This window comes from Lagopus muta, chromosome 17 (assembly GCF_023343835.1).
Source record: "Lagopus muta isolate bLagMut1 chromosome 17, bLagMut1 primary, whole genome shotgun sequence".
Lineage (NCBI taxonomy): Eukaryota > Metazoa > Chordata > Aves > Galliformes > Phasianidae > Lagopus > Lagopus muta.
This window is the reverse complement of record NC_064449.1, coordinates 7,794,518-7,820,955: the sequence shown is the minus strand read 5'-3', so window position 1 is coordinate 7,820,955 and position 26,438 is coordinate 7,794,518. Positions and strand designations below refer to the sequence as shown.

Sequence of the window (26,438 nt, the reverse complement as noted above, 5' to 3'; positions counted from 1 at the left end):
AAGATACAACACGTTCATTCTGGAAGCTAAGAACTAGGTTGAAAGGAATGAAGAGTTCTCACGAGAGAAAATGAAACACAATGAGAAAGAAAGAAGAGATTCCGTAAGTACATATCCTACAAAAACAAAAAAATTGAAACTAACAACCAGCTGGTACCTCAGTAGCTTTGGATTTTGTCTCCTCCATGGTTTGCACCAAGTCTATGTTGTCCAACATGTTTCCTGTGGAAGATGTCAGTTCCCGAAGGAGAGAGTCTTCCAGATCTTTCAGTAAGTTCTTATTGTCACTCGTCTCCTGGATGAGTTGTTCTCTCTGTTCTTCCAATTCCCTTCTTTCAAAACCCGTAATAACACTGAGCAATTGATCCTCGAGGCCCTTCAGCGTAACTAGAGATAAAAGACAGAACACAGCCTGTCTTAAAAGAACAAGGATAGCTTTTTAAGACAACTCATTTCACGTTGATCATCTCATAAAACTACAGCAATGCCATGAAGAGGCTTGGATAATAACTGCATATGAATTGTACCAATGCATCCCAACCTGACAGGTATAAGACTAGATCTTCACTTGTGTTTCAGATTAAGAGAGAGAAGTTAGAAGAATTTTATATTAAATCAGATGATCAGTATTAGGGAGACTCTTAAATGTTACAGTTTGTTGTTTCAGATAACCACCCAGGCCCCAAACTGCATAATGACTATTTTGTTAATAGACACACACTGCTTACCTTTATAATTGATAACCATAGCTTTCCCAAATACAGCAGGAGAATACTTTGGGTTTGCTAATTTGGTGTTCAGGTACAACCTAAAATTACTGTCATAGTCAACCTCTTTGTCACCCAGCACAATGAATTTTCGCCCCTGTGCAACTTTGATATTCTTCTCTAAGACATTGTCTATCACAGGATCAATGTATTCATCAACACCATGCAGCAAGAAAGGACTTCCATACTTTATGGCAAGTTCTAGCTGTTTAAGGAAATCTGGGTCATTGAAGGAAGCCATCTGCAAGAGAATAATGGAAAGATATGAAAACAGAACTTCTGACTATGCTTCTGACTGTGACATTGTCCTACATGAAATTCCATCCTGGAGCTGAGAAAAAACACAAGCAACACAGCCTTTTGGTTACACTACTTTGCTTGTACTGAGGCTGGCCAACATCCCAAAAAACCATCAGTCCCCAAAAGGTGAAATCCTTGTTTATCTTTACCCTCAGGTTATTTTTTTCTTCTTTCTTCTTAATCCAATTTAAAGCCTGTTGTTGTGGGTCAATACAGAGTGGGAAACGGCTTGCATATGTTGTCAGAATGCCATTCTGGATGGAGAGCTCATCCGGAGGCAATCCTTGGGAAACCCACCTAGGAAGCAAAGACCAAACTGGAACAAAAACTTGATGGGAGAGCAGATAACTTCAGTAGTCCGTAAAACCATGCAATCCTTTGTGTGTACCATTAGAAACACAAGGCAAACATACAGCGTATGTGATTGCAAGAGCAGTGCCAAAACTCAGACTGACTCATTGAGACATTTTAACTACACTACTCAAAACTCAGACTGCTGCATTTGCATTTGAGGACTCACACAGCAGCTGAAATTTGGGTTACTTGGTTATAGGTTTAATTGCAAATTTACTGAAGTGAATAAAAAGACTGCTGTTAAGCCTTGGGTGGAATACATACTATAGATAATTAATAAAAAGGTATGCATATAGGTTCAGTGAGTGCCCTTGCATTACAAAGAGCAATGGTTTGTTATAACAAATAGCTTCTGTCTACCAGGAAAATCACTGTCTCCTTGCCACCTTTGTGGCATGAAGTAAAATGGTCTTTCCACCCACACGTCAATGCACAATGCCAATTCTGTGCTACAGATTCAGACTCCCACTTCATGATTTCACATACAATAGTCACTAACTTCTTGACTGGACATACCTGCTAACCTCCACCTCATTAGTCAGGAGGCTTTCTAACCTAAAAGGCTGGCTGAGAGGAATCTCTCGTGAAAGAATGTCTTCTTGCCACACTTGATAAATCATCTCATTACGAAACTCCCAGCTGAATGCTCCTTCATAGCTCAGAAAGGCAGCACAGAGTAGACAATCTCCAAGCAACTTCACCTTTCGCATTTTGAGGTCTTCTAGTTCCTTTGCCCACCTGACAGAAAAATAAGGGGATCCTGGGTGAATCTGTAACAGGGGGTGGGGATTCTTTTCCAACTGCTGCTACTTTGTCTACTGATTGAGAAAGACAACCACAACATTTACTGTCAGTCGTTGTGATGACACTGAGTAGGATTGAACCATCTCCCTTTTAACCTTAGTAAACCTTTTTGTCCTGCATTAAAAATTGTTATTACTACTTTTCAAGATCTAATGAATATTATTTAGAATGCATATTAACCTCTAGCAGCAGGGAAAACAAAAATCAGAGAAAGACATTTCCAAAAATATCTCAGTTTGAAAGATTTTATTCCTGGCATACGATCTTCTGAGGTCAACAACATTCTTCTTTGAATCTACGCTTACCTCTTGTTCTCAGATCTCAAGCCAAAGATGAGCTTGTCAGCAGCTTCCAGTCTTCTCTGCATAATCTCTGCTTCTTCTTGTAACTGTTGCTTTTCTTTTATTGCCTCCTGGTATTTGTCCCCCAAAGCTTTAAGCTCAGCCTGAATTGTAGATAGCTCTGCATTTATCTTTTCCAGTTCCCTCTTACTTAAGTAATAGTTCCGTTCTAACCTTGCCACCTATATTATGAAGGAAAATATAAAGAGTATTATCAGAGAAAAGAGGGGTTTTGGAGAGAAATCTCAAGTTCTTCCTTCTGGCTATCTCGTGTATTTTAAAGCATCATGGTAATAGGTGTAAACCAAAATAACTGCCATCATTCCTCATCCACCTCTCCCCATCCTAAGCATTTACCTCATGGTCTGAAACTGCAGTTACAAAGCAGACAAACTTCCTAAAGCAGAGTTCTCACCACATAAGCTGTAATAAGCATGTAAGCAGTCCTGCCAACATCAGAGGTCAGCAGGACTATCATCCCAGACAAAAAAGGAGGTTTGTCTGCTTAACAACAGTGACCTTAAGACCTTAAAAATAGTCAGGCCCACCACCTAGTGAATATACTTTATCAGTAGTCAGCTGCATGTAAACAGATTTTCTGTTAGAAATTTTCCCAGTGTCCTCAGATTTCCTTTCATAACACAGCTAAGGTCCCAGTCTTTCTAAAAAATGTTAATTAAAAGGTCTGCACTCAAGGGACATGGATGTGTAACAGAGCTCTGCTCTGTCCAAATGTCACGTGCTTTCAAGCATGTTTTCAGTAGACAGCTAAAAACTGCTTTTTTGAGCATGTTAAGACTATCAAATTCCACCTGGCCCCATTTCTCTCACCTCCTCCCAGCACTAGAGTGGATGGGAACCCATACCGCAGCATGACAGCACAACAGACACAGCACATAATAACTGCACATTCCTCACCCATGCTGCAATATTTCTAAACACCTCTTCTGAAGCACTTCAGAGACTTCACGCTATGAAATCGCCAAGTGTTATTTTTCTGATGATTCATGTTTCATCCTCCTCAGAGTCTGAATTCACGCACTGTACCTTCTCTCTCTTTGGCTTGACTTCTCTAACTACATCACAGTAGCTCATCACCGCTTCAACAAACTTCAGCATTCCCAGGCCAGCTCTGCTAACAAGTTCCATTTCAGTGAAGGTGGTATTAAGACTCTTCAACACAGCTAAATGGACAAAGATATTGCAAGTGAGCCAAGTTATAGTGCAGCAATCCTTAGAGAAATAAGGCTTCTGTACAGCAATATTGAGCAGTACTGTAACAGATCATATGAATCGTTTGTCAGAATAGAAAAGATTCCGAACTTATGATGAAGGCACTGGGCTGTAACCATACAACAATACTGCTAGTGATTTCTCAAGTTCCTACTCAAAAAAAAAAAAAAAAGAAAAAGAAAGAAAAAGAAAAAAGTAGCACATTCAGTTTTCCAGCATGCCTCATGTCATGGTTTGCTTTCTCTACAGCAGTCCATTTTGTTAAAAGTGCAAAGTTCAACTCTTAATGGGAATACTCCAGATCACATCCTTGTGATCATCTGCAAAGCTTGACTCATCAGTTTTATATACAGCTTATCTTCTTCTCACTGTGTACAAATCACATCTCAATTGCCACATGATGATCAAGATCACAGTGCTGCTTTCTGAATATCCAAAGGCAGAACAGCAGGCCTGCTCCACTGTCCTGCTTGCTTCTTGCCTGCTCCAAACCGAAGTGTACGAGGACTGGCTGTAACACAGAGCAGAAGGTCTCTGCACTCTGAAAAATCCAAGTCCCCAAAAGAGCGACATCGGCAGCAACACAGATAGTGCTGTCCCTTAGCACAAGGGAAATCTCACCCTCCCGCACAGCCCTGGCAGCATTGCCATGGAGCATTGCCATGCACACAGCTTGCAATGTGAACCAGGGCTGCCTTCATTCCAGCTACAGCTGATGGAATCACAGCACACAGAAACGCAGCGCCCTCGGAGCTGGAAGCGACGCCCCACAGCTTGGTGCCAAACCTGCACTGTCGGTGTCACTGACAAAGATATTTAAGACTAAGCTCCAAAAGTGGAGATGCCGGGGATTGAACCCGGGGCCTCATACATGCAAAGCATGCGCTCTACCACTGAGCTACATCCCCGTTGGTGAGCCATGCTGGTCAATACTTTACCTCGAACAGATTTCACTTGGCTGTAAGTAATGCCATCAAAATCTAACTCCATCAGGGATCGCAGGAAATTGGCCTCTGACATCATTCCTTTGGCTGTCTTCCAGTTTAATTCTTTGTACCCCCTCATTATAAGAACACATTCCAAAACAGCTTGCACCTGTTTAGGGGGTTTTGCAAAGGATCTAGGAAACAAGTGAAGAAGACAATGGAGGAAACAAAACATGATGCTAGATCTGTGCTTCCCATTAAGACTGCTAATGAAATGTAACAACAGCTACTAAATAAGACATTTTAAACAAAATGAAAAATATAATCCAGCCAAAACAAGAAATAATTAGCTAGATGAGAGCTCAAAACTGGTTGTTGCATTCAAACAATTTGATCAGTAAGAGACTAAGGAATTTCAGCAGTGAAAGGCCTAAAACAATGATGCATATTTCTCCCTCGTGCAATCAAGCAGCTGTTCACTAGGAGGCATAGAACCAAAAGAATCCAGAGATCTACCAGAGAAAAGAAACCAGACAAGTGTGACAGGGAACGAAAAGCTCTTACTATTTTGGGGAGAGCCAAGGACTGCATGCAATTTCACACCTGTCCCCAAATACAAAATGTATTATAAAAACAGTAATAGAAGCAATTCAGCAGAAAAGAACATTTTCATGCTATCAAAGCAGCACTGAAAATAGAAAGAACAGAAGGAGACGTTCTAGGCTAGGAATCAGAGGATTCTGTTGTGACATCTGCACCTGGGAAGCTGCTGTCCTGATCGTAACCCACATGCTGTGCCCATGAGGAAATAAGGCTGACTCTAAAATGGTCTCTCCATGAATTTCCAAGCATTTATGCTATTGTACATCTAAATGAACTACCTGATCTCAGTAACATCAGACTTGTCAAGCTTCTGCAGCTCCAGTTTGGCAGCTTCTAAAATAGGCATGACTTCAGCCAGAGCTGTCTCAGCAGCCTTTTTCTCCATAGCAATAATCTTATTCTGTTCCTGTATCTCTGCAGCTTTTTCTTCAGCCAGTTTTTTCTTCACTTCAGCTACAAATTGTAAAAGCAGGACGGTAAGTAGATTATTCAAATTTGCTTGCAGAACATGTACTATGTGCTTTTGGCTCAAAATCAGGAATTACCACCAAATCAGTACCCTCTTATTTCTAGCTTGCCAGTGTTTACAGGGCTCCATCCATCACCAGGATGGGAATACCATTAGCATTCCACACAAAGCATAGATAATCTCTCTTCACACTGTGCTTCCCTCTGATTTCCTTCTGAAAGCATTTCTGAAGCAGAAGATCCCTTTCTTGCTAATGCCTCTTTCCCACTTTACTCCTTATACCTTACGAAGGGAAGACAAGGGCTGGAGAGCATAGTATTGAGGTACACAAAGTAAAGTAGACCAAATGTATAGGAAATATGTCAATCTAGTTAGAATGCAGGACCTACTCTTCTAGAAAGATCCTACATCAGCACAGGCAGAACAAGAGGGTCGTCTCTAAAAGCATCTGAAGCTCTTAAAGTAGCTTCCAACCCAACACAGACTATGTAAGCCTTGCTTAGCCTGAGGGACACTTCAGCAGTTGTAAACTACTTACCTACTTCTGTGTTTGCTGAAATCTCTTTTAACAAAGCCTCACAAGCAGCTGATTTTTCTGCTAGCACGATCTTTTGCTCTGCGAGTTTCTTGTTCAGCTCAACCAACTGCACACTCGCATCCTTCAGTTTATCCAGGCCCCTCTCCAGCCGTTTGCATTGTACTGGAAAGGAAAAAAAGTGAGAAATATTAGTGACTCCTTGGTATTATTGCACAGCAGTAGACAATGTCACAGAAGGTAGACATGCTTATAGGTGCACTTTGCAACAGAACAACCTCAGTTATGACAGGAAAATCGCTGTGAAAGATTTTTTATTCCATAAGCCTCCCCCAGCATTAAAGTCACCTCCATTGCCAAGAAGTGGCCCTGCACCTCTACTTGCTTTCACTACTGCACTGTTGATATCTGATGCTCTTTGCATACCTCAGTACTCACAGAAGTATGATTAACAACTGCTGTTTGAGGAAGAATGTCAAGCCTTGGCTTAGGCTGAACTATCATCAGATCTAATCACCCTTCCTCAAGCAGAAGAGTGTCTGGTTTGGAAATCCTGGCTCAGATTCATTCACAGAGGAATCTGGGGTAAACACAGCACTAGACAGAATCCAAACAATCACATGTGGCCAGGATGTTAGCCAACATCAAAACTGGGTATCGATAGCATCATTTTTGGATAACATGGGTAACATTAGGGATCTACACCCATTTTCATCACATTATACTTTTTCTTTTTTCCCCTTTTTTTTCCCCTAAGTATTTAAATCACTTATTAAAAAGGAGAAAACATCCACAGTCTTACCTAAAATGAACTCATTTTTCTCCTCAAGCAATCTTGGATACGTATGGATAAAGTCAAGGTAATTTTTTGGTGTGACATGGTTACTACGTCTTAATTTCTGCAGAAACCTCTTGCTGAAAATGCCTACGGATTCATGCACCATGACCATGTGCTCAACCACCATCTTGGAGCTCTCTGCTGGAATGCGTGTGTTACTTCCTAAAATTAGTCAGAATAAAAATAAAATAAAACAAATATATGTATTATATAGCAATCTATATATAATTTTTTATATTTTATTTATTTATTTTATAATTGGCATATTCTTAATATACTTATTTATTTTTTTAATAGTATGCCAATTACCATCTTCTTTCTCTAATGTACATTGAAGCCAGGCTTAAAAGTCTGCTTCCTGGGACAAGAAGCAAGGCCAAGATAGAGCTCAGAAGAGAACAAAGGCATCCTGATAGCCAGGTAACATCATCTACAGAGTTAAGGGCTTGAATCTTAGCCATTTCTTCTAAACCTATTTGAGTAAGAAACTGGCAAACAAAAACATTTTTGTTTACTGGGATATTGCTTCATCCTTGTAGGTCTATGGTAGTATCCACACCAGGAAAGCAAGATAACATCTACAATAAAGTCAAAGTAAAGAATTCATTTCTTAGGCTTATCCAAGGATTAATGGGTTAAAATACTGACATCTTACTTACCAACAAAGGATTTTGCAACTGCATACAAAGCTTGGGAGGGCCAGGGTAAGAACCAGTCAATACCAGTATTGTTGACAAGACCTTAAAATAAAAGCATAGTGTTGCCTTAGTGTTGCCTGAAAAGTTTCTTTGAAAAGCTACATCTTAATCTGCCAGACAGCCCTAAGTTTAACTTTGTTTGCACCAAGAATTTTCAGGTTTGGTCTTATTTGGTTCCTACTTAGGAACAATAATTACCACAAAGCCAGTACTTCCTTCTTGATAGTAAATAATCAGCACTGCATCTGTGTCCAGCTAAACCTGTTGCACTATTCTTTAGGCTATACTATTCCATAGGATGCACTCAAGAGCAACAACTAGATATTTTAAAGCCCACACTGGGATTCCCACCAGTACACCTCAATTTGTGAGTCTCCTCAGTCCTTTTAGGACATCTTTCAGCCACCTGTTCTGCAGTAGCATCCACCAAGCCCAGGTGGTTTTTCTCTTAGTTGTGTCCTTCTTAACCCACTGTTCTTTTAGCATTGGATATAAAAATGTTTCTTTTACCACCATATCCTAATGATTTAATATGTCACATTCTTCTGTAATCTATAGAGGAGAGGCTGCACACATAGGCAGTCTGCATACTTCCACTTCAGTGAGGATGACTAATTGCTTTCTAGCAGTTCAGCTGGAAAATGAACTGATCTGCTAAACGTTAGCCAATAATATCCACTGATACATGGCACTTAACTGGAAAACATCATGCAAATGTGTAATCATTAAACCTGCTCCGCTTCGCTTTAGCTGTGGCAGTCTGCTGGAGATTTTGTCTTGCCTACAAACCTGTGTTTGACAGGGAAGGGATGAAGCAGTGATAATAATTGATACCTGGGAAATTTCTGCACCACGTTCTCAGACTGTCCCCAACTGGGGACATTCCCAGGACAATATGAAGGTTGCTTGTACATTTGTTTACAAAATATTGCCAGACGCTCTGTTTAGCTGGGTTCACACCAGCTTTAATAGCTTCGTCTCCAATCTGACTTAGTATGGTGTCTTTTTCATCATCTGCAAAAAGGGCTGGCACCATTCCTGTAACATATGGACAGAAGAATGCTACTGAGAACAATTTATAACCATATGGCTGGGGACAGAGCAAATGGGGAACTAGAGTGACAAGTATTAAACCTAATTCAGCAAAAATGATTTTGGGCAGTTCTAAATGAACCTATTAATCTCTCTGTGCTTCTCCTCCTCACCCATAATGGACAACATACAGGAAATACTTTAGATGATGCAAGGGGATTTAGAAGAATAATTGCTTTGGTTTTGTTTGGGCTTCAGCAACATATACAAAATGTCACAAGAACACAAAATGCTTTTACTCATGTAAGGAAAACATTCATTTGTGTCTCAAAACTACCAATCACATTTTCAGTCTCTCCATCAAATGGCCGTATTGCATGAGTTACCTAATGACTGACATAAGCAGTACAGAACAGAGAGAACCATACCAAGAAAAGGGATCAAAAAATCAGATTCTGTATGAACTTCTATTGAGAGGATGGTCATACAGAGCTGCTAATCTTCGCCAGCTGCATACAATAAAAGACAGTAAACTATAGCTTAAGATTATATATAAGCAGCTGTTGTTGCTCAGGTGAATGCTATTTAAAAGCAAATGAGAGAAAAGAGAGCTTGTGATTAAACACAACTGAAGTTCTACTCTGGTCTTGGAAAAAGCATGAGGTTCCTGCAAAACTATGATCAGTGTGCACTTTTAGGCTCCCCAGATGCATATAAATGACAATACAATGTCAAAACGCCATCATTAAGGCTAAGATAATTTCAGGTAGTATTGAAATGTGTAACTAACTACAATAGCAGAGAATACAGGGTGAAATAGTAAAAGCTGGACCAAGGGTGCATTTGAGTCACAAGCAAATACTATACTGGCAGTAATTCAGGCTGTGTGTGTCACCTGAAGTTAACATGTTATTGATGAGCTCCAAGAAACTCTCATCTGCTACATGGCCATCTGTAAACAAGAAGACTATTGACTTGTTCTCAATACCAAGCTTCTGGTACAGGCTTTTCAGGTCTTCTCGGAAGTTATTTTCTCTATATCCCCGAGTCAAGATGATTTCAAATACCTAGGGATGCAAACAAATATTAAGAAGAGACAGATGAACCCAAGACATCTTGGAAACTCAATTTGAACTAGATTGGATGAAAGGTTTTGGTTTGGCCTCCATCCATCAGTAAATTTATGCACTGCACTCTTTCCAAACAATTACATTTGTACAAACCTACAGGATTGCAATTTTAAAATTTGACTGCCCTTTGTATTCACCCTCCCTTTTCATTCTTCCCCTCCAAATCAACAGTTTCCTTAAGAAACTCTTGAAGGAGGAACATTTCCTATCTAAAATATTACAATATCAATCACAATAGGGTTCCTTGAGAAGCACCAGAGTGATGCTGTAGTACAGATAAGCAACAAAAGCAATAATTAGGTACTATTAGATTTGACCCTAAAACCCATCCTTGTTTTCTGTCCCCAAGTGCCAAGATCACCCACAGCCTCCTAGCAAACTGTTTTCTTCTCTTCACATGGAAGAGATGCCAGCCTAATCTTATCTTGACTGCCTTTCCCCTCCTCCTCTCATCCCCATCCAATTTAATCCTCATCCCACTGTTGCTTTCCTTGTCTTCATTCACTGCAAAGATGCACAGACACTAACCTCACATCCAGCTGTAAAGGCAGCCAATCTTGTAAGAGACTGCTTTCCTGAGCCTCCAACTCCTATGAGTAGGGCATGGCCACGATCCATCCGTATGATGCGATATACGTGGATTAAATGTTCCAAAGCATCATCAAAAAGAACTAGATTCATTTTAACATTAGCCTCATTATATTCCTCCAAAATCTCCTGCAGAGAAAGGTGGTCAGAACGTTACTAGGAGACCATGAAAACAATAACATTAATAAAATAACAACCCATTTAGCCACATTATTGCTAGTAAAGATCATCAAGGAAAATAAATAATTAGAAAGCACTGCCATAGCTGACCCCCTATTTTCATAATTCCAGATGCCAAATGAGAGTCTTCTGTGCACACTGTTGTATGTGTGCACATACAAACTGATTTCACCTTGTTTGGTGCAATTTCCTGCCCATTGCTCATGCAAAGACACAAAAATCACACACAGTTCCAAACTGAAGCACACTACCTGAAAGAGATTTTTTGCCACATCATAGGCTTGTATATCTTCATAAATACGAGGCTCCCCCTCATTCAGTGCCATCCTGAAATCCCCAAAAAGAATAGGATCCCTCATAGCCTGCTCCAATTCATCTCTGAAATTCTCTTCAATCAGGTTTTTGATATGTCCTTGTACCTTTGTGTATAAGAAATAAGTTAGGCAACGGAACAAAGCAGGTATTTTTGAGTCCAGGAATACTTAAAAGAGTGATATTAATGATGCACATTCTTGCTCAAATATTGACTTATTTCCAAGAGTGAAAGCTAGTGAGGTTACCAGAAAAACCAGACCACAACGTGCTTTGTGTTCTATGATACAAAATGGCCTAAGAGGAAGTTCAGGAACCATTCAAGTCAATGGACTGCAGAAATTTAAGACAGAAAGCAATACACCTTATTAAAAAAAAAAATCTGTTCCTTCAACAGATCTGCTCACTTAGTCTGCCATGGTTACTTTATTTCAGAGAGCTCCACAGATTACATTTTAAGATAATGTAGTAACAACACAGCAGTTAGACGAGTCTGCAGTATGACTGCAAGACCTGAATGCAATAGTTGACAACACTGCTGTGGCAAATTAGTTGCCACTGTAATATTCAGTAACTAATGAAAGTTGAAAGAAACTACTCACCAAAGCTTTATCTGCTTCATTAATCAGCCTGTCATGGAAAACCCTCAGGCACTCATTTCTCCAAACTCTCACCATCTGGGTGACTGTTTGAAACCTGCATTAATATCAAAATATCAGAGTGAACCAAGCAAACTGATTTGATCAAAAGTCTGGACTGATTTTTTTTTAAACTCTTCTACTGTTTTGGGTTTTTTTTTCCCCTCTTCATAAAGATAAAAAAAATTGCATCACTACCTTCAGGTATCTTATTTAAGGAAGATTAATGCAATAGCATTTGTCATCAAAAGTAGTATTGTAATTAAGGATGTTCCTGCACATCTTCTCACTCTGGTGAAAGTTTAATGAAAAGCAATGAGATGTGATTGATTTCATGCACCAAGCTTCCTCATTTTACCCCAGCTTCATCCAAACAAACAGGTAAAGGACTACTGAAGACAATTTTTATGTTCTTACCTCTCTGGGGTTGTAAGAATAAGTCCATTATAGACCCTGGAAAGGTCCCGCAGGTTAAAAATGTAATGGAATTTGGAAGGAGTAGGGGGTAGGTCACAGACAATCCTTTTATAAAGCTCCAAGGTGCATACTGTTATGGTCTCAGACATAGCTGATATAGACTCATTAAACGTCTGCAAACATGAGAGAAAAAAGAGATGTTTTCATGCAACTGCCCATAGAAAATTGAATACTATCAAATATTCTGCTTTCCAGCTTTTCAAATAACTTAAACATTTCTAGAAATTTGTATTCCTGTGCAGCATTCCTGCACATATACAGAAATTAAATGTTTTTGGGTACGGTGCATCTTCACTGAAAATAACATCACATTCAATCACTGGAATTTCTACAGTGTTTTCACAAGAGAAAAAATAAATTGGTCTAAAACTACTACTTCTCTAAATGAGAAGGAAACTTGAAAACAAATGTTTTTAGATCCTGTGACAACACAAAAATGAGTGTATATTTCAAAATGAACCCGTTAAGCAATCCTTCAACAAGAGTGAAATTACCGCAGTGTGGCCTTTCAGGATGGAGGCATAGATCAAATTCAGTGACTGCTCAGAAGGAAAAGGTACGTTAAAAACACTGAAGAGCGAGATGAATCGAGGGTCGACTTCATTCCGACCTCCTCCAGCTTTCCCCATGGCAGCGACAAATCCCAGATCTCGGAGCATTTTGCAGTTCATCTCCTTACTGCGGTCATACAAGAAACCTTTTTCTAGCAGCAGCTTCAACAAGGCAATGGGTTGCTGCGTGCCATACTCATCAACCTTTGTAACACAAAAAGCAGCAAGATATTTAGAGCACAGTATATCAACATGCCAAATACTGCTATAAACATGAAAATATTGTGCTCCCTACTTGGGACAGCGTTACACAGACTACACAACACTTGGTAGAGCTCTGGCACTGACTGTGAACATTCATTCTGATGTCTCATACAATAAAAGTGCCTCTTCTCCATGATAAGCTAAAAATGCACATCCTTTCCTGCTCCAATTCTAAAGAGAAAGGGAGGTTTCTACAAGAAACATCCTGCAACCAATATTAGGCCACACGCAAATGATTTTAATGCCATTTACAGTTGGATTTAATGATCTTGAAGGTCTTTTCCAACCTGAGCAATTCTATGATTCTATAAGAAGTGATTCAAAAGGAAATATTTCTTATCTAGAGGTCAAATACTGCAATAGACAGAAATACCCCATACTGCAGACAAGTCCCACAGTTCTGAAGTTCCCAAACTAAAAAGCAGTTATGTACTTCCATAAATCCCCTTGACTTGTGATATAAGACCTAGTCCTTTCACACAGTTGAATCTGTATATGAAGGCATGACATCAGTGCCACCATAAATGTTTCCAAAATACCTTGCTAACCAGTGGCAGCTTACCCTTGGCATATTCATATCATCCATGAAAACAATGAGACGTTTTCCCATAGGAGGGCCATAAGTGTCTTTAGTTCGTTTCTCTACGTTTGTTTCTAGATTTCTCTGGACGTCCATTGATGTTGTACGGGAAGAGAAGTTCATCACTAGGAGAAGCTGCAAAGAGGAGGAAATTGATAAGAATGGATTTTTACCTTTTTTTGTTCCCCTCCAAACTAGAGTATTCTACAAAATATTCTTTATATTAAGTTGTCAGACATATCAAAAACACTCCTCTGGTTCAGTTACTCATTTGAATTACAGACAACAAAGAAGTACAATTCTTCTTAAATCTTTGATAAAGTAAGAGAACAAAATATTTCTTTTCTTCAAGAATTCTCAAATCATCATTACAATTTGGGCCTGAGCTTGCAGTTAGATCTCTGAACCTTCATGAGGCCTCAAAGTCAATACTGCTACTCACAGGCTCAGGCTTCAGAACAGAAATTTAACACAGGGTCACAAAATGAAAATGCAGCTTTATAAACAAGGCAAAATGCCTCATACGTACATTAAGGTCTTCGTTCAGACTGCTTAAGAAGTTCTGTGTTGTTGCTGTTTTAGAAGTACCTGATTCACCTACAAGAACAACTGGGTGTTTTATTTTTACCATTTGTTCTAGCAACCAAGTAGTGCGTGTTGTATCCACTGTAGGCACTGAAAAAGATCGTGAATAGAACAGCAGGTTAAAATTAAAGGCAGTGCAGCCTGGGCAATTTATATTTATGGAACACAGCTGGATCAGACTCACAATTAACATGCAGTTGCACAAAGACGTAACCTGAAATATTGACTTACTAACAATGCTGAAGAAAAACTTTAATTGCTTAACCACAGCTACTCAATTTTTATCACTGGGCTCTTTTTTCCTATTGACATGTAAGAAAATTAGTTCTCCACATAGCAGCACCACAGACTGGTTAAATTCCACGTAACCCCTATTCCAAGGACATAATCAGGATATATTTGGATCAGGATTTATTTTTCCCTGAAACATACAGAGATGAATTTTGTTCTATGTGAATAGCCTGCCATCAGGAACAGTTTTATAGACCATACCATTACCTATTGTGTCAGTGAAATTAATCTATGCTTGCTGAATCTTACTATAATATAACTTGGACCAATTTAGTCTTAACTATGAAAAGCGCTTGTCATCATTATATAGTATTTCAAGTAACAACCAATAATGGCCTTAAAAATGAATTTTTTATCTACTGAGCATTTGAACCGGTGATGTGAGATTTTTTCAGAGTTTCTGGCCAAGTACACCAAAAAAAAAAAAAAAAAATCAATCTTCTGCTCTTCTGACTCTTTCAAAATGCCGTAGGCACTGAAAAAGGTTCTTCCTCATTTCATTATTACACAGTGCTGTAAATATCAACTCTATTCCTGCTAATCTACTCTAACAAGAGCATTAAATAAATTGGTTTCTGTCATCACAAGAAACTGAAAAAGAGTAGATGCCCTTCAGCACACGGTGAGGATACTTACGTTAAGTCCACTCACATACTATAAAGTAAAAGCACACTGCCACTTTTTTTATCTTACACTCACCTAGGATGTCAAGAAACTTCTTTTGAGGATTATGAATATATCCAGGAACAAGTTGCATCCAAGGTACCCACTTCTTTTGAAATCCATCAAAATGAAAGTCATACAAAGTTGGCAGCTGACCTGAAAACCATTAAACAGCTGAAAAGTTCCTAGGACACTTCAACATTTCATAAGACTGAAATGAAAGTAAAGGATGTGATTCTGGGTCAAGTAGAGCAACACTGTTCCACTTGCCATTTAACCTAGAAAAACACCTCACAAAATTCTCCTAGTCCAGTATTTGAATCATATTATCAATTAATAAGCACTTTTCCAATGGTTTTCATTTCCCTTTTTGTTTTTTCTTTCACTTTTTACATTTTCTGGCTGGCACAGTTCTGTGAAGGTAAGCCAGTAACTAAGAGTCAGCCAGCAATAGTATCTCTACACATTTTCAGTGACAGTCCTTCGGAGAACATCAAACATTTTCATGGCAGATAGCTGTAAGGAAGTACAATGTTCTCACTTCAAGGAAACCAAGACTTTTCCAACATAATCAACGCGATTTGGAGTACGTTACAATAAAATCCTACCTGGCAGCTCCCCTGGCTTAGCCAGGATGTTCTCATCATGAACAGTTGACATACAAGAAATATGTTTAATGTATTTATCAAATTTAACTCTTCCAGCATCAAGAAGAGAAGCACCTAAAGAAAAATATAAAGCTTCCAAGAAAAAGCACTCTAGAACATCAGGATCATCAGGTTTTTCTACAAGAAGAGCTTCCAGCATCACAGTCAGCTGAACCACCTGTTGTAAAAAAGGTCAAAAGTGTAAACAGAATCACTATTTAGATAGGTAAAAACTCTTACTATGTTTTCAGCTGTTTGAGTGTTTGCTGATCTTTAGTCCTTACAGATGTATCTACTGATACAAGTATTAATCATAGCAGGATGGCACTGGCAAGGAACTGACTGTTTCTATTGTTTCTTGGTAGCAAACTGAGATTTCACTGTGAACTGTACTCTTGTGATTTCCTTGGAAGATTTTTGCCTTCATTAGTCAGCTCCACTTCTAAGATAAACTTTTTCAACCTTTATTTTCTATTCCTCACCATGTTTAAATCTGTTTGAGGAACAATGGTCTTCAGCCTTTCTTCTTGTTTGCCATCCACAACTCCCTCTGTAATCATATCAATAAGGCAGGGCACATATTTTTCAAAGAGACGATTCAATTCAATTCTCTCTTGCTGAGGGAAAAAAGGGACAATAATTAAACACACAGAAAAGTGGGAGGGTGACTGTGAAAGCAGAGTTTCCCATCAACACCTGGCTGACCAAGTATAATTGCTTTTACAGGAGTGACAGAATACAGGCAAATTAAGAAATTTAACAGTTATACAGACTGTTTTTTTGGCAGCTGAGGATCTGCATTCATCAGGTGATAGTAACTAAGTTTTCTTACTTCAGAACTTAATGACAGATGAACCATAAGCCAATTCAGAAGATGAGACTGACTTTACAAAGATGTTCTGTGTTTTGTTTTTTTCCCTCTTCTTTCTACAGTTCAGTATTTAATAAAAAATACTCTATGACCAAATGCAGAAATTCCCACCTCATTTTCTCTTCCTCGCGTCCACTTCTGCCAGTAAGGCTTGTATTTCAGATTTTTAGGATCCACAAAGACCATTCCACAGCGGGATACTGTGGCAGGAGATGCATACTGTAAGTCACCAACCTGTAAAATAATCATACCACATAATGATGCCTTCAAAGAATAGACAGAGTAACTACTTTTACAGGCTGTGTAGATCTAGCCTCATCTAACCCCTCCCACATACAGCCATTTCCTACCTCAAACAACAGTGCACAGTGAGACTGGAGTCTAATCCTCTCCCCGTTTGCCAGGGTCAATAACTTATTGTCATCCATGACAGAATTCATGTTTTCAACCCATAGAGCATCTACATCTCCATCAAACAGAATGTACCTGTGGATACAGGAGCCAAGGGATATATAATCTCTGACTTCAGTCACATATTTCAGAACTCAGACATTCCATCAAAGGCATCAATGTCAGCCCAGGTGTTTTGAAGTCTCCCCTGCATTTTTGATCAATGCATTGTTTCTATTCATCTCACTGAGGCACACAACTCACAAGAAATAGAAAGATACCCTTAGACACTTTGCATTCACTTATCATTTGTTTCTGAACTAGCATAGTATCATATACATAGTATTGTGTATTATATTAAAAAAATAAAAGTTGACATAAAATTCAGCACCTAAAAGTTATCACAGTAATTTCTAGCTGTCTACCTTCGTTCTTTCTTGTCAGTAGGCCTGTTGATATCCCGAAAAATGTTCGACAGGACTCCATCTGTCCAGTCTCGTGTGGTAGGGTCAAGGATCCCATATAGTTCAATCACAGACATAGCTTTAGGATTCAGTGTGTAAAGCTTTGTCAACAATCCCAGCCTAGAAATACAAAAGGAAAGCAATATTATTTATGTATACATTTATATTATGAGAATACCACCTCATGATAACCCAAGCATACGTTATGGCTAGCTATTAATGATTTTGATATGACTACACAAGTCATTTTACAGCCACCTTTCCAGGTATCAAATTGTATACTTACTTGTTCTGGGCTTGGCACAAAGCATTAATGACAACCGATTTGCCACCTCCAGTCGGCCCAACCACCATTGTAGTGTGTCTAGTTATCATTGTCTCATACATCTGAACAACTTTATCCACCTGAAAAAATACATATTAATTCAACAGACTGCTATCCATAGGTCTATGGACAAGATCAGCAGCTGGTCTATACCTACTAAGCTTTCCTGGAGCCTTTCTGGAGTGCAGCAATGCATATCCAGCCTAATGTTTACAACAAAAACTCAGGCAATTAACATTTTTTATACCTGAACTGGTAAAACAACATAACCTCCTTCTTCCAGCACTTGTTCTACAGCATCATTAAAGTCAGGGTAGCGGACTCGAGGGCAGTCCAGGCCAGGAAACAGGTCAGAGATTAGGCCAAGGAAGAGAGGTACGTCTTCAAACACAAATTTAGGAAGATTCATATCTCGTAGAGCTCTCATCAGTACAACCTCCTAGACAAAACACAGCAGAATCACTCTCTACCAAACAGCTAACCAATTACATAATACGTAGTAATTTCAAACATCACCAAAAACCATTGCACAATTACTTTAGTACAGCTTTGAGAATGCTTTCTTGGCTTCAGCTACTAGTGGAAAAGAGGCCATTTTGAAAGGATTAAGTTGACCAATAGTTAAGAATGCTGCCTTTTTCAACTATATTAACAAAATGCTGTGCGGCTAGAGTGATCATACTACAGTTTCCCTGATTTGATGCTAAAATAAACAATTGTTTTATAAATATTCCCAAATTCTGCAGTTATTGCAGCATCAAAAAGCTTTTGTTTGTAAGTACGATGCACCACTTGAGCTACCAAATGAACAATATGAATGGAGCACCCACTTTGGGTATTATCTTCAGAAAGTAGTTTTCACTATTTATCCAGGATAAATAGTGCATCCTGGACTTAATATCAAGACTGCACATGAAGTAAAACACCTCATTTTTTATAGGTTTCCCTACCAAGTTCTGATGCTACCTTGCTGGTAGAGGACATCATGAAGCTCAGTAAGAACACAGTAAAATAATAAGACAAAGAACACCAATGCTTCTATTTCAAATGCAGACAAACTACAGCGAATGTGTAAACATATACTATTTCCAACGAAAAGTATGAGCTGCAAAGGGTAAATAAGTAGCAAGCCCACCTCACTGAGGTCTGGTGATCCCCTTTTCAATTCCCCAGCCATCACCAACACTGACTTAAGGGCCCGCAGCCCAAAATCATAATGATGTTGTTTAGAAAGTTGTTCTTTTGCCAGCTTGTACAGCACTGTCATCTTTTTGGCAAGGACCTGTTTGAGAGTTAAATAATCACAGACGTGAGGTTACAACAAAACACAGAGCACACATACAAGGGTATGGAGAGCAATACAGTTTTCTTACCTTTGCCGTAAGGAATCCTTCAGAAAAGAGCATGATTTCGCAGATTTGCTGAAGATCTGGTACAATAACAACCACAGGCCTGAACAAAGCTTTTACAGACTCAGGGAGCTCAGTCCGGCCAGCATAACCAGGATTCATTGTAATAAAAATGCCCATTCGGCTATCAAGGTTTATTTCTTGTCCTTCAAACTAAAAGCACATGAAAACTTCAGCACAATGTGTGTTTGTAACTGAAACATTACCAGTTGCTGAAAGAGAAAACCGGCAATACTGGGACACCCACTTGGGACAGTGTGTTAAAAATGCAGCTTTAGATATGAATGTAGGTACATTTAATTACTATTTTCTATTTAGCTTACTTTTCTCCTACTTCACAAGGGGAGAATCTAGCAATGAATTAGAAAATAAGCAAAGCTTTAATATCTCTGAATCTCAGAGTACATATTCTGGAGTCTGAAACACTCAGCACAAAGCAATTACCACAGAAACAGCCCTTCGATCTCCCAGTTGGGCCCAGTCCTGGATCTTTGCCTCTAGCACAAGATCAGCCTTCACAATTACTCTTCTTTTTCAGTGTTTACCTGAAATGTTTTCTGATGATTCATTAAAGCATTTCGAATAACTTGAATCTGAGAAGAAATGACTGAAAGCACAGAAGCATCGATACGATTGAATTCATCAAAGCATCCCCATGCTCCACACTGGGCAAGACCAGAGAAGATTTTACCAACTGCCTAACAAGAAGAAGAAAAACATCTCAGCAATGAGTACGTTAAAGAATCCACCACCAGCAAACTGGAGTATGCTAAAACTCTTAATGTCTGGGTAAAAAATCTCTGGATACATGCAGGAGCTAGCAATCCGCACTAGGTAACTATTTGCTAAGTGCAGATAGCCCATAATGAGCTTAGACACACTTAGCCATTGTTTCCCTGTTTGAAAGAACAGATAGAATCTTCAAATTCCCTTTAACATTTATTCAAAATAGTTATTTTTTACTCTATTTCATTGGCATGGTAACTCTAAAGGAGGCACATGTTCAGAAGTTCAAAACCTGTGCTTATTCTGTGTGCTGGAAAAGAACAGTAAACGGCTCTTTCCATAGAATGCAGATCTTAAAAACTTACTTTGAAATCCATGCCTTCTCCACAGTTTGTCACCACACACAGCAAGCCCAGTGCTTTGGCCAGATCCTTGGTTGTTTCTGTTTTCCCTGTACCTGCTGGCCCTGCTGGTGCTCCTCCCAAAAACATTGATAAAGCCTTTGAAGACAGACCAAAGAACAAAGTGTAACACAATGGAAAGTGCAGCAATAGCAGCAGAGCAGCAAGAACCTGGCTACAAGGAGTGAGGATTTGCACAAATACAAAAGCTGTGGGCACAGAAATAAAGAAAAGAAGCTGCTTACCTTCAGGCCTCGGGTATGCAGGAATCTCCAGTGAGATCTGCACTTGAACAGACCTCATTTGAACAGACCCTAGCTTGGCCCTGACTTCCTACCAGGTGATCAATCACGGTTCAAGCCATGACTTAGCATTTCCACTACAAAAAGGATTTTATTAAGCTGGTAGCAAATTCACAAACAAATCCATGGGTACAACAAGCCTTAAATCTCATTTCTGCATGCATTCTACGTTATCTTCAAAGCAACTAGTTTAGAAGACTATTGCAACCTATTTATTATACATTTGTGTTCACACTGTATTTCTTCTCCTTTCTTTTATGTCCCAGTTGCCAACTATGCGACAGCATGGAAGCATGTTTTACAAGTGTACGTCAGCTAAAAAGAACTCCTTTAACACATACCTGTGTGAATGTGAGATAGATACGATCAGTAAGCGGGGTGATCACGAGGCGCCCGTTCAAACCCATGTACTCATAACCATATGAAAATGTCCCTGTGCACTGCCGCACACTCAGCTCATCTGGTTCTCGGTCCCAATAAAAGCGCAGCTGGCTTTCCCATTCAAATTCCTGAGCCTGCAGAATGCTACACAAGAGACGTGCACACATGAGGTGAAGGGATAGATAGATAGCTTATGGCTCTGGTATTTTCTCAGGAGGTTGAGGATTTACCTGTCTCTGACAAATGTATCCACGATGTCTCTGGCATGAACATCAATGATGAGAACAGTGTTGTATTTTTTCCTGTCGTTTTTGCTCAAAGGTGCAGTAATGCGAGTAACCAGCTCATCAATTTGTTGGTGCATTTTTTTAGCATACAGTTTCATTGCCTGTTTTTCTCCTTTCTTCACTTTCCGAAAGACATCCTCAACCTCCCACGTCCACCACACCTGATTGGCAGCCAGCACCATCATGCCTTGGTAGAGTAACATCCAATCAACTCTATGGGAAATACAGTATGGGAGTCTGAGTTACTGTTTAAGTAAATGATCACAACAAAAAATAGGAAGTCCCTCCTATTTCTACAACGACAACATGACCAAAACTTTATAAAGATGAATAAAATCAAGGTGTGAGGTATTATTTCTAAAGCCTAGGAAATACTCTCATGGAAAACAACCTATGCCATGCGTAACAATGACAAGACAGAATTTAATAAGAAAAATTGTGCACACGTTACTAAAAATGAAAATTCAAGCCTTATAAAACCACTGAGAGTAAATAAAACATTTTTTCTGGTTAAAATACTACATATGCAGGTACGCATACTCCTCTGCATTACAGAAATACAGGCTAAGCTGTGTCTAAATTAGAAAATGAAGTTTCTGTTTTTCTGTATCACTAAGGGTTCATAGTAACATATAAGTACTTGTATTATCTTTGACACTGATGGTTTCACCTGCTTCTGTCTTCACAGTATCGAAAAATAGCCTCCTTAGTAAGAAGTCTGTTTGTTCGTCTCATTTCTCCCAGCACTGCTGTCATCCAGTTCTCCACTCTGCCTTCTGCAGCTACAGCCTGCCGGAAATCCATCACCTCCCCCTCAGCTGAAATCATGGCCGTGGCAATTTTCTTATCACCATCACCATCCTGAAACCTCAGGGAAGCTATGTTATCGTACATCTGAAATGCACCAACAGAGAAATTGACATAAGAGAAATCAAGCTTGAAAGATTCAAGTGTACCTAGCCCTCATCTTAATGTTGAAAGGAAGTTTTCACCATCTCCAGAGAGAAATGGATCTGACTGTAAGTAATCAAATACACACACTGAGGCATACAGCCCAGCAGCCCCACTGCACAGTAAACAAAACAAATGATCAGGTTCAAGTGACTTTTTTTTTCCTCGAAAGTAAAGACCTCTCAGGAGCTACAGGAAGGTTATTTAGTGATAGGTCATTATGTTGTATCTCGAACCTTCTTTACATAACTGGTTGATTTGTTTGTTTAGAAGTTTCATGAAGAAGCTGCCAAGATGTTCTTTGTATGCAGGAAATATTAGCACACACTTAGCAGCATGTACAGAATGGTCTATTCAGCTCTTAAAAGCACTTAAAAGTGAAGGGCACTTTGGAAAACCAGACACTGTACCTTTATCATGTGTTCCTGGACACAAAGTGGGTTACTGCTGCCAAGGATACTGAGCAGCTCTTCATCAGATATAAAGAAAAACCTTGGGAAGGCATTTCGCTTCGAATCCAAATAATCATTCAAGCTTTTCTGACATTTCTCCAGCACATTATTGATATGGTGGAGGTCTGATAGACGATTTGGGGCCTCACAGGATTTTTTAATTATTGGTTCTTCTGCAGTTTCATCCATTATCTACGTGGGAAATAAAATTAGAAAATAACAAACAGCAGTGAATTACACTAAATTACATCTAGTGACAAAACAGACTGCACAAGCAGTACAGGTTCTTTCAACAATGAATTAATTTTAAATATGGTTTCCTATACTGCAGTACTGTACGAGCACAGAGGTAAGTATGCACATTCTTAAAGCTGAGAGCATGAAGATACTGTAAAAGCAAGTGAAAGAGAAGACTGTATCCCACGCCATGCAAGCATAATCACATACCTGACTTTGCTCCTGTGTACAGCAGTACTTCAAGAGCATGTATAGCACTGTGGAATCACAGTACAATTCAGTTACTTGCCTTTTTGAACATACTGTCTACACTGTCAAATATTTCAGCTTCTTCTGAAAGCTGTGATCTTATATCTCCACCAACAAAGATGCTCTCCAGGTACATCCATTTTCTCTGAACCACCATCCAGATCTAAGAATTAAATGTTACCAACAAAGATTAAAAAAAAAGAAAGGAAAATCCTGATCATAAATAAATGTTAATAATTTAGCCCAACACTTTCTTCCCTACCTCAATTACTTCACCGATCAATGACAGAGTTTTTTCCAAATGGTGAACAGTTGAAAGGAAAGGACCCACGAAACGACTGCCCAAGATGCTCTGAAGATTGACACTGTTGTCATCAAGAATCTCTAAAATTTCATCTACAGATCCCAGAATAAAGCCACGCTTCTCAGTGCCTTTGAAATATATTTGCACAGTAAATTTCAGCTGTTCCCATGTTTCTGCTATGTCCTTCATACTCTGTATGTGCACAGAAAAAGATGTGTTTCAGTCTTCAAAACCTAGAGAACTGTAATTGTAGCACAGAAATGAAATCAATTAACTCCACAAAACTTTTGCACAGATTTCCAGCACTGGTTTATAAAAAGGTTTATTTCAAAACATCATGATTAAGACCAAATGAATTCCATTTTTCATAGACCAAACTTGCTTATTGTGACAGCAAAATCCATACACTGCTGTGAAAGCAAAGACAGGTAGGATTTTGTGCTGTTTTGTAGCTTATTAGCAGAGCTATTGATTTATTTACATTACAGCACCTCCCTGAAGACAGAGGAACTTACTGTCATGCCACTCAAGATCTCACATTAAAAAAACTGTTGTCATCGATGTGTGTTTAGTTTTATTATGATTTTTAAATTACCTTCTCAACACTAAGCTCCTTAACAGCTGTTCCAACTATTTCATTGATAATATCTGAGTGCCTGTGAAGTTCCATAGCAAACATATTCTCCAAAGTAAACGTTTCAGTTGTCATTTCAAACCTTGTGCCTGTTCTCTCCATAAGGTCTTGCCAATGCCTGTATAAAATTGATGCATCAGTAACTATACCACGACACAGGAAAATGAAAACAAATGTTTTCCATTTGTTTGCATTATTTAAATAAATAAAAGCAAACCTTTCTCTTAGAGCTTCATTTTTCAAATCAAGCAACAAAGGAATGGAGTCTCTAAATGCCTTCAGTTTTGTTTCCAAGTGACAGGCTGCTGGCATACTGCGGACTTGTTTGGGCAGCTTTCGAAAAGCTTTAAGAAATCCTTCAATTCCTTCCTGAAGAAACTGCACATTGAGGTTTATCCAGAGTGTCCGAGACCATTCCTCTTTAGCTGCCTGGGAACAAGGTTATCAGGAGGAAAAAAAAAACGTATTTCTCTTTGTTTTCTGGTACAGCAGGATCTAGAGACCACAGTCAGGATGTGATCGCATTAACATTTTACAAACAGAGAAAGAGGCAGGTTAACATTCAAGGCAGATTCATAACCAAAACAAATAATGAATAAATCAAAAGTAAACATGGAGAAGAAGAAAATCATTCTTAAGAGCATACTTTACAACCAGTCTGTCTGCTGGCTGATCAGGGCATTTTAATCTTGGAAAAATAGAATTTCTTAAAAATTCTAAGACCAAGCCTGAGATATCTGCTGTCACCTGCACATCCAAAAGTTGTCCCACAGAAATAATCAGCAGATATGTACAACATAAGACCATCCAATAATTTCTGAGGAATGAGTGGCTGTATCTATCTCATAAATGTATGTGTTTGGTTTACTATGGAGACATTCTGTTCTCCTCTATTAACATCATTAAACTGACATCATGATGGTAAATTACAGGTCAGTTTACTTCGTGCGAAGGAACAGAGTTCATAGTAACTAAAAGACAATGCAAGCTCTTCTATTTTGCACCTTTGCATGTGGTATGTGCTTGAACATGAGCTTGCATGCACTTACCTTCTGTAATTCATAAATTTCATAGACTTGCTTTAGACCTTTCATATCATTCTGCATTTTCATTAAGTCAGGATACACTTTAGCTGGCAAGTCAAAAAGTTTCTCAACACTGCCCAGTTCCTGATGAATTTCTTCCAGTTTTTCCATTTCTTTTTCAAAAATGGCCATGAGTTCCAGCCCTGGAAAAGGATGGATGTTTTTCTAGATAAACAATCCAATGCATTATGGGGAACAAATAAGACAGCATTTGCACATAGTAGAAATTACAGTACTAAAAGTGTCATATTGATCAGTTGATCAGTTTGTATGTTAATGAAAACACAATTTTCTTGTTTTACATAAAATTTGATGAATTTTCCAAAAACCAATATTGTTAAGACATCACTTTACACTCTTAATTTACCTTTATCAAGATCTTCTCCAACAGCACCAGGCCCCTCAGCCATGAATTTACAGAAGAAATCTGCTACCTTTGTAGTGTAGTCCTCAATCTGTTGCTTTGTAATCTAAAGAGAACAGAGTTTAAATTGTTTTCCTTTCTATTTCTTTTTTTTTTTTTGTCAATTTAATTACAAATACTACCTCTGTGAACATTCTTTTTATGCCTCCAAGGTTGTGATCAACTTCTGATGCTTCAAAGAAGAGAGTCTCCCACTTTTCCTTAATCTTGTCAGCCATCTCTTGCTCTTCTTTAGCCACCTAAAACAAAACAGTAATATCTCTCACAAGCAATAAATACACACAGGAAAGTGAGAAAGGTGTGCATTATAAATATGCAAAAGATGGAAACAGCACTGAAGTTAGTCTCAAGTTGCACCAAGAGATGTTTAGATTGGACATTAGGAAAATGATTTCACATAGAGAGTGCTTAGGCATTGGAACTGCTTGCCCAGGGAAGTGATGGAGTTCCCATCTCCCGAGGTAATTAACAGATGTGTGGAGGTGGCACTAACAGACATCAGTAAGGCCTTAGTGTTAGGTCAGCAATCGGACTTGACAACCTTGAAAGCCAAGCTAGATGATTCCATTAATCAGATTTAAACACATGCAATATGTCCATTTAAAATGGAGCTACCACTTTGAGAACGGAGGTTGCATTAGACAATCTCCAGATGTCACTTCTAACCTCAACAGTGCTGTGATTCTGTGAAATGTCTTAATAAGAAAACAATTATTCATTCACATGGGAAGCATTTGTGA

The 26,438-nt window shown here is 38.9% G+C and overlaps 1 protein-coding gene and 1 non-coding gene across 2 annotated transcripts in view; both read right to left on the bottom strand.

The window, feature by feature from the left end:
- The window catches only part of DNAH10 (dynein axonemal heavy chain 10), a 54,032-nt gene that overhangs the window by 10,440 nt on the left and 17,154 nt on the right, over positions 1-26,438 (bottom strand). Inside the window, exons 22-64 of the mRNA XM_048964362.1 lie at positions 25,821-25,937; positions 25,642-25,744; positions 25,239-25,417; positions 24,407-24,618; positions 24,151-24,307; positions 23,514-23,747; positions 23,292-23,414; positions 22,724-22,957; positions 22,033-22,256; positions 21,306-21,575; positions 21,036-21,219; positions 20,357-20,491; positions 19,811-19,963; positions 19,230-19,418; positions 18,992-19,138; positions 18,104-18,295; positions 17,818-17,936; positions 17,493-17,651; positions 17,028-17,163; positions 16,789-16,911; positions 16,289-16,423; positions 15,768-15,984; positions 15,196-15,315; positions 14,150-14,295; positions 13,603-13,755; positions 12,720-12,980; positions 12,166-12,338; positions 11,713-11,806; positions 11,050-11,217; positions 10,559-10,747; positions 9,796-9,967; positions 8,703-8,906; positions 7,830-7,910; positions 7,135-7,332; positions 6,336-6,497; positions 5,607-5,781; positions 4,738-4,919; positions 3,614-3,750; positions 2,531-2,748; positions 1,938-2,159; positions 1,217-1,364; positions 729-1,008; positions 158-387 (exon numbers count right to left, since the gene is read on the bottom strand). Coding sequence (XP_048820319.1) covers positions 158-387; positions 729-1,008; positions 1,217-1,364; positions 1,938-2,159; positions 2,531-2,748; positions 3,614-3,750; positions 4,738-4,919; positions 5,607-5,781; positions 6,336-6,497; positions 7,135-7,332; positions 7,830-7,910; positions 8,703-8,906; positions 9,796-9,967; positions 10,559-10,747; positions 11,050-11,217; positions 11,713-11,806; positions 12,166-12,338; positions 12,720-12,980; positions 13,603-13,755; positions 14,150-14,295; positions 15,196-15,315; positions 15,768-15,984; positions 16,289-16,423; positions 16,789-16,911; positions 17,028-17,163; positions 17,493-17,651; positions 17,818-17,936; positions 18,104-18,295; positions 18,992-19,138; positions 19,230-19,418; positions 19,811-19,963; positions 20,357-20,491; positions 21,036-21,219; positions 21,306-21,575; positions 22,033-22,256; positions 22,724-22,957; positions 23,292-23,414; positions 23,514-23,747; positions 24,151-24,307; positions 24,407-24,618; positions 25,239-25,417; positions 25,642-25,744; positions 25,821-25,937 — 7,455 coding nt within the window. The remainder of the gene's footprint in view (positions 1-157; positions 388-728; positions 1,009-1,216; positions 1,365-1,937; positions 2,160-2,530; positions 2,749-3,613; positions 3,751-4,737; positions 4,920-5,606; positions 5,782-6,335; positions 6,498-7,134; positions 7,333-7,829; positions 7,911-8,702; positions 8,907-9,795; positions 9,968-10,558; positions 10,748-11,049; positions 11,218-11,712; positions 11,807-12,165; positions 12,339-12,719; positions 12,981-13,602; positions 13,756-14,149; positions 14,296-15,195; positions 15,316-15,767; positions 15,985-16,288; positions 16,424-16,788; positions 16,912-17,027; positions 17,164-17,492; positions 17,652-17,817; positions 17,937-18,103; positions 18,296-18,991; positions 19,139-19,229; positions 19,419-19,810; positions 19,964-20,356; positions 20,492-21,035; positions 21,220-21,305; positions 21,576-22,032; positions 22,257-22,723; positions 22,958-23,291; positions 23,415-23,513; positions 23,748-24,150; positions 24,308-24,406; positions 24,619-25,238; positions 25,418-25,641; positions 25,745-25,820; positions 25,938-26,438) is intronic.
- Positions 4,636-4,707, bottom strand: TRNAA-UGC (transfer RNA alanine (anticodon UGC)). The gene has a single exon. It is a non-coding gene; the product is annotated as a tRNA-Ala (tRNA).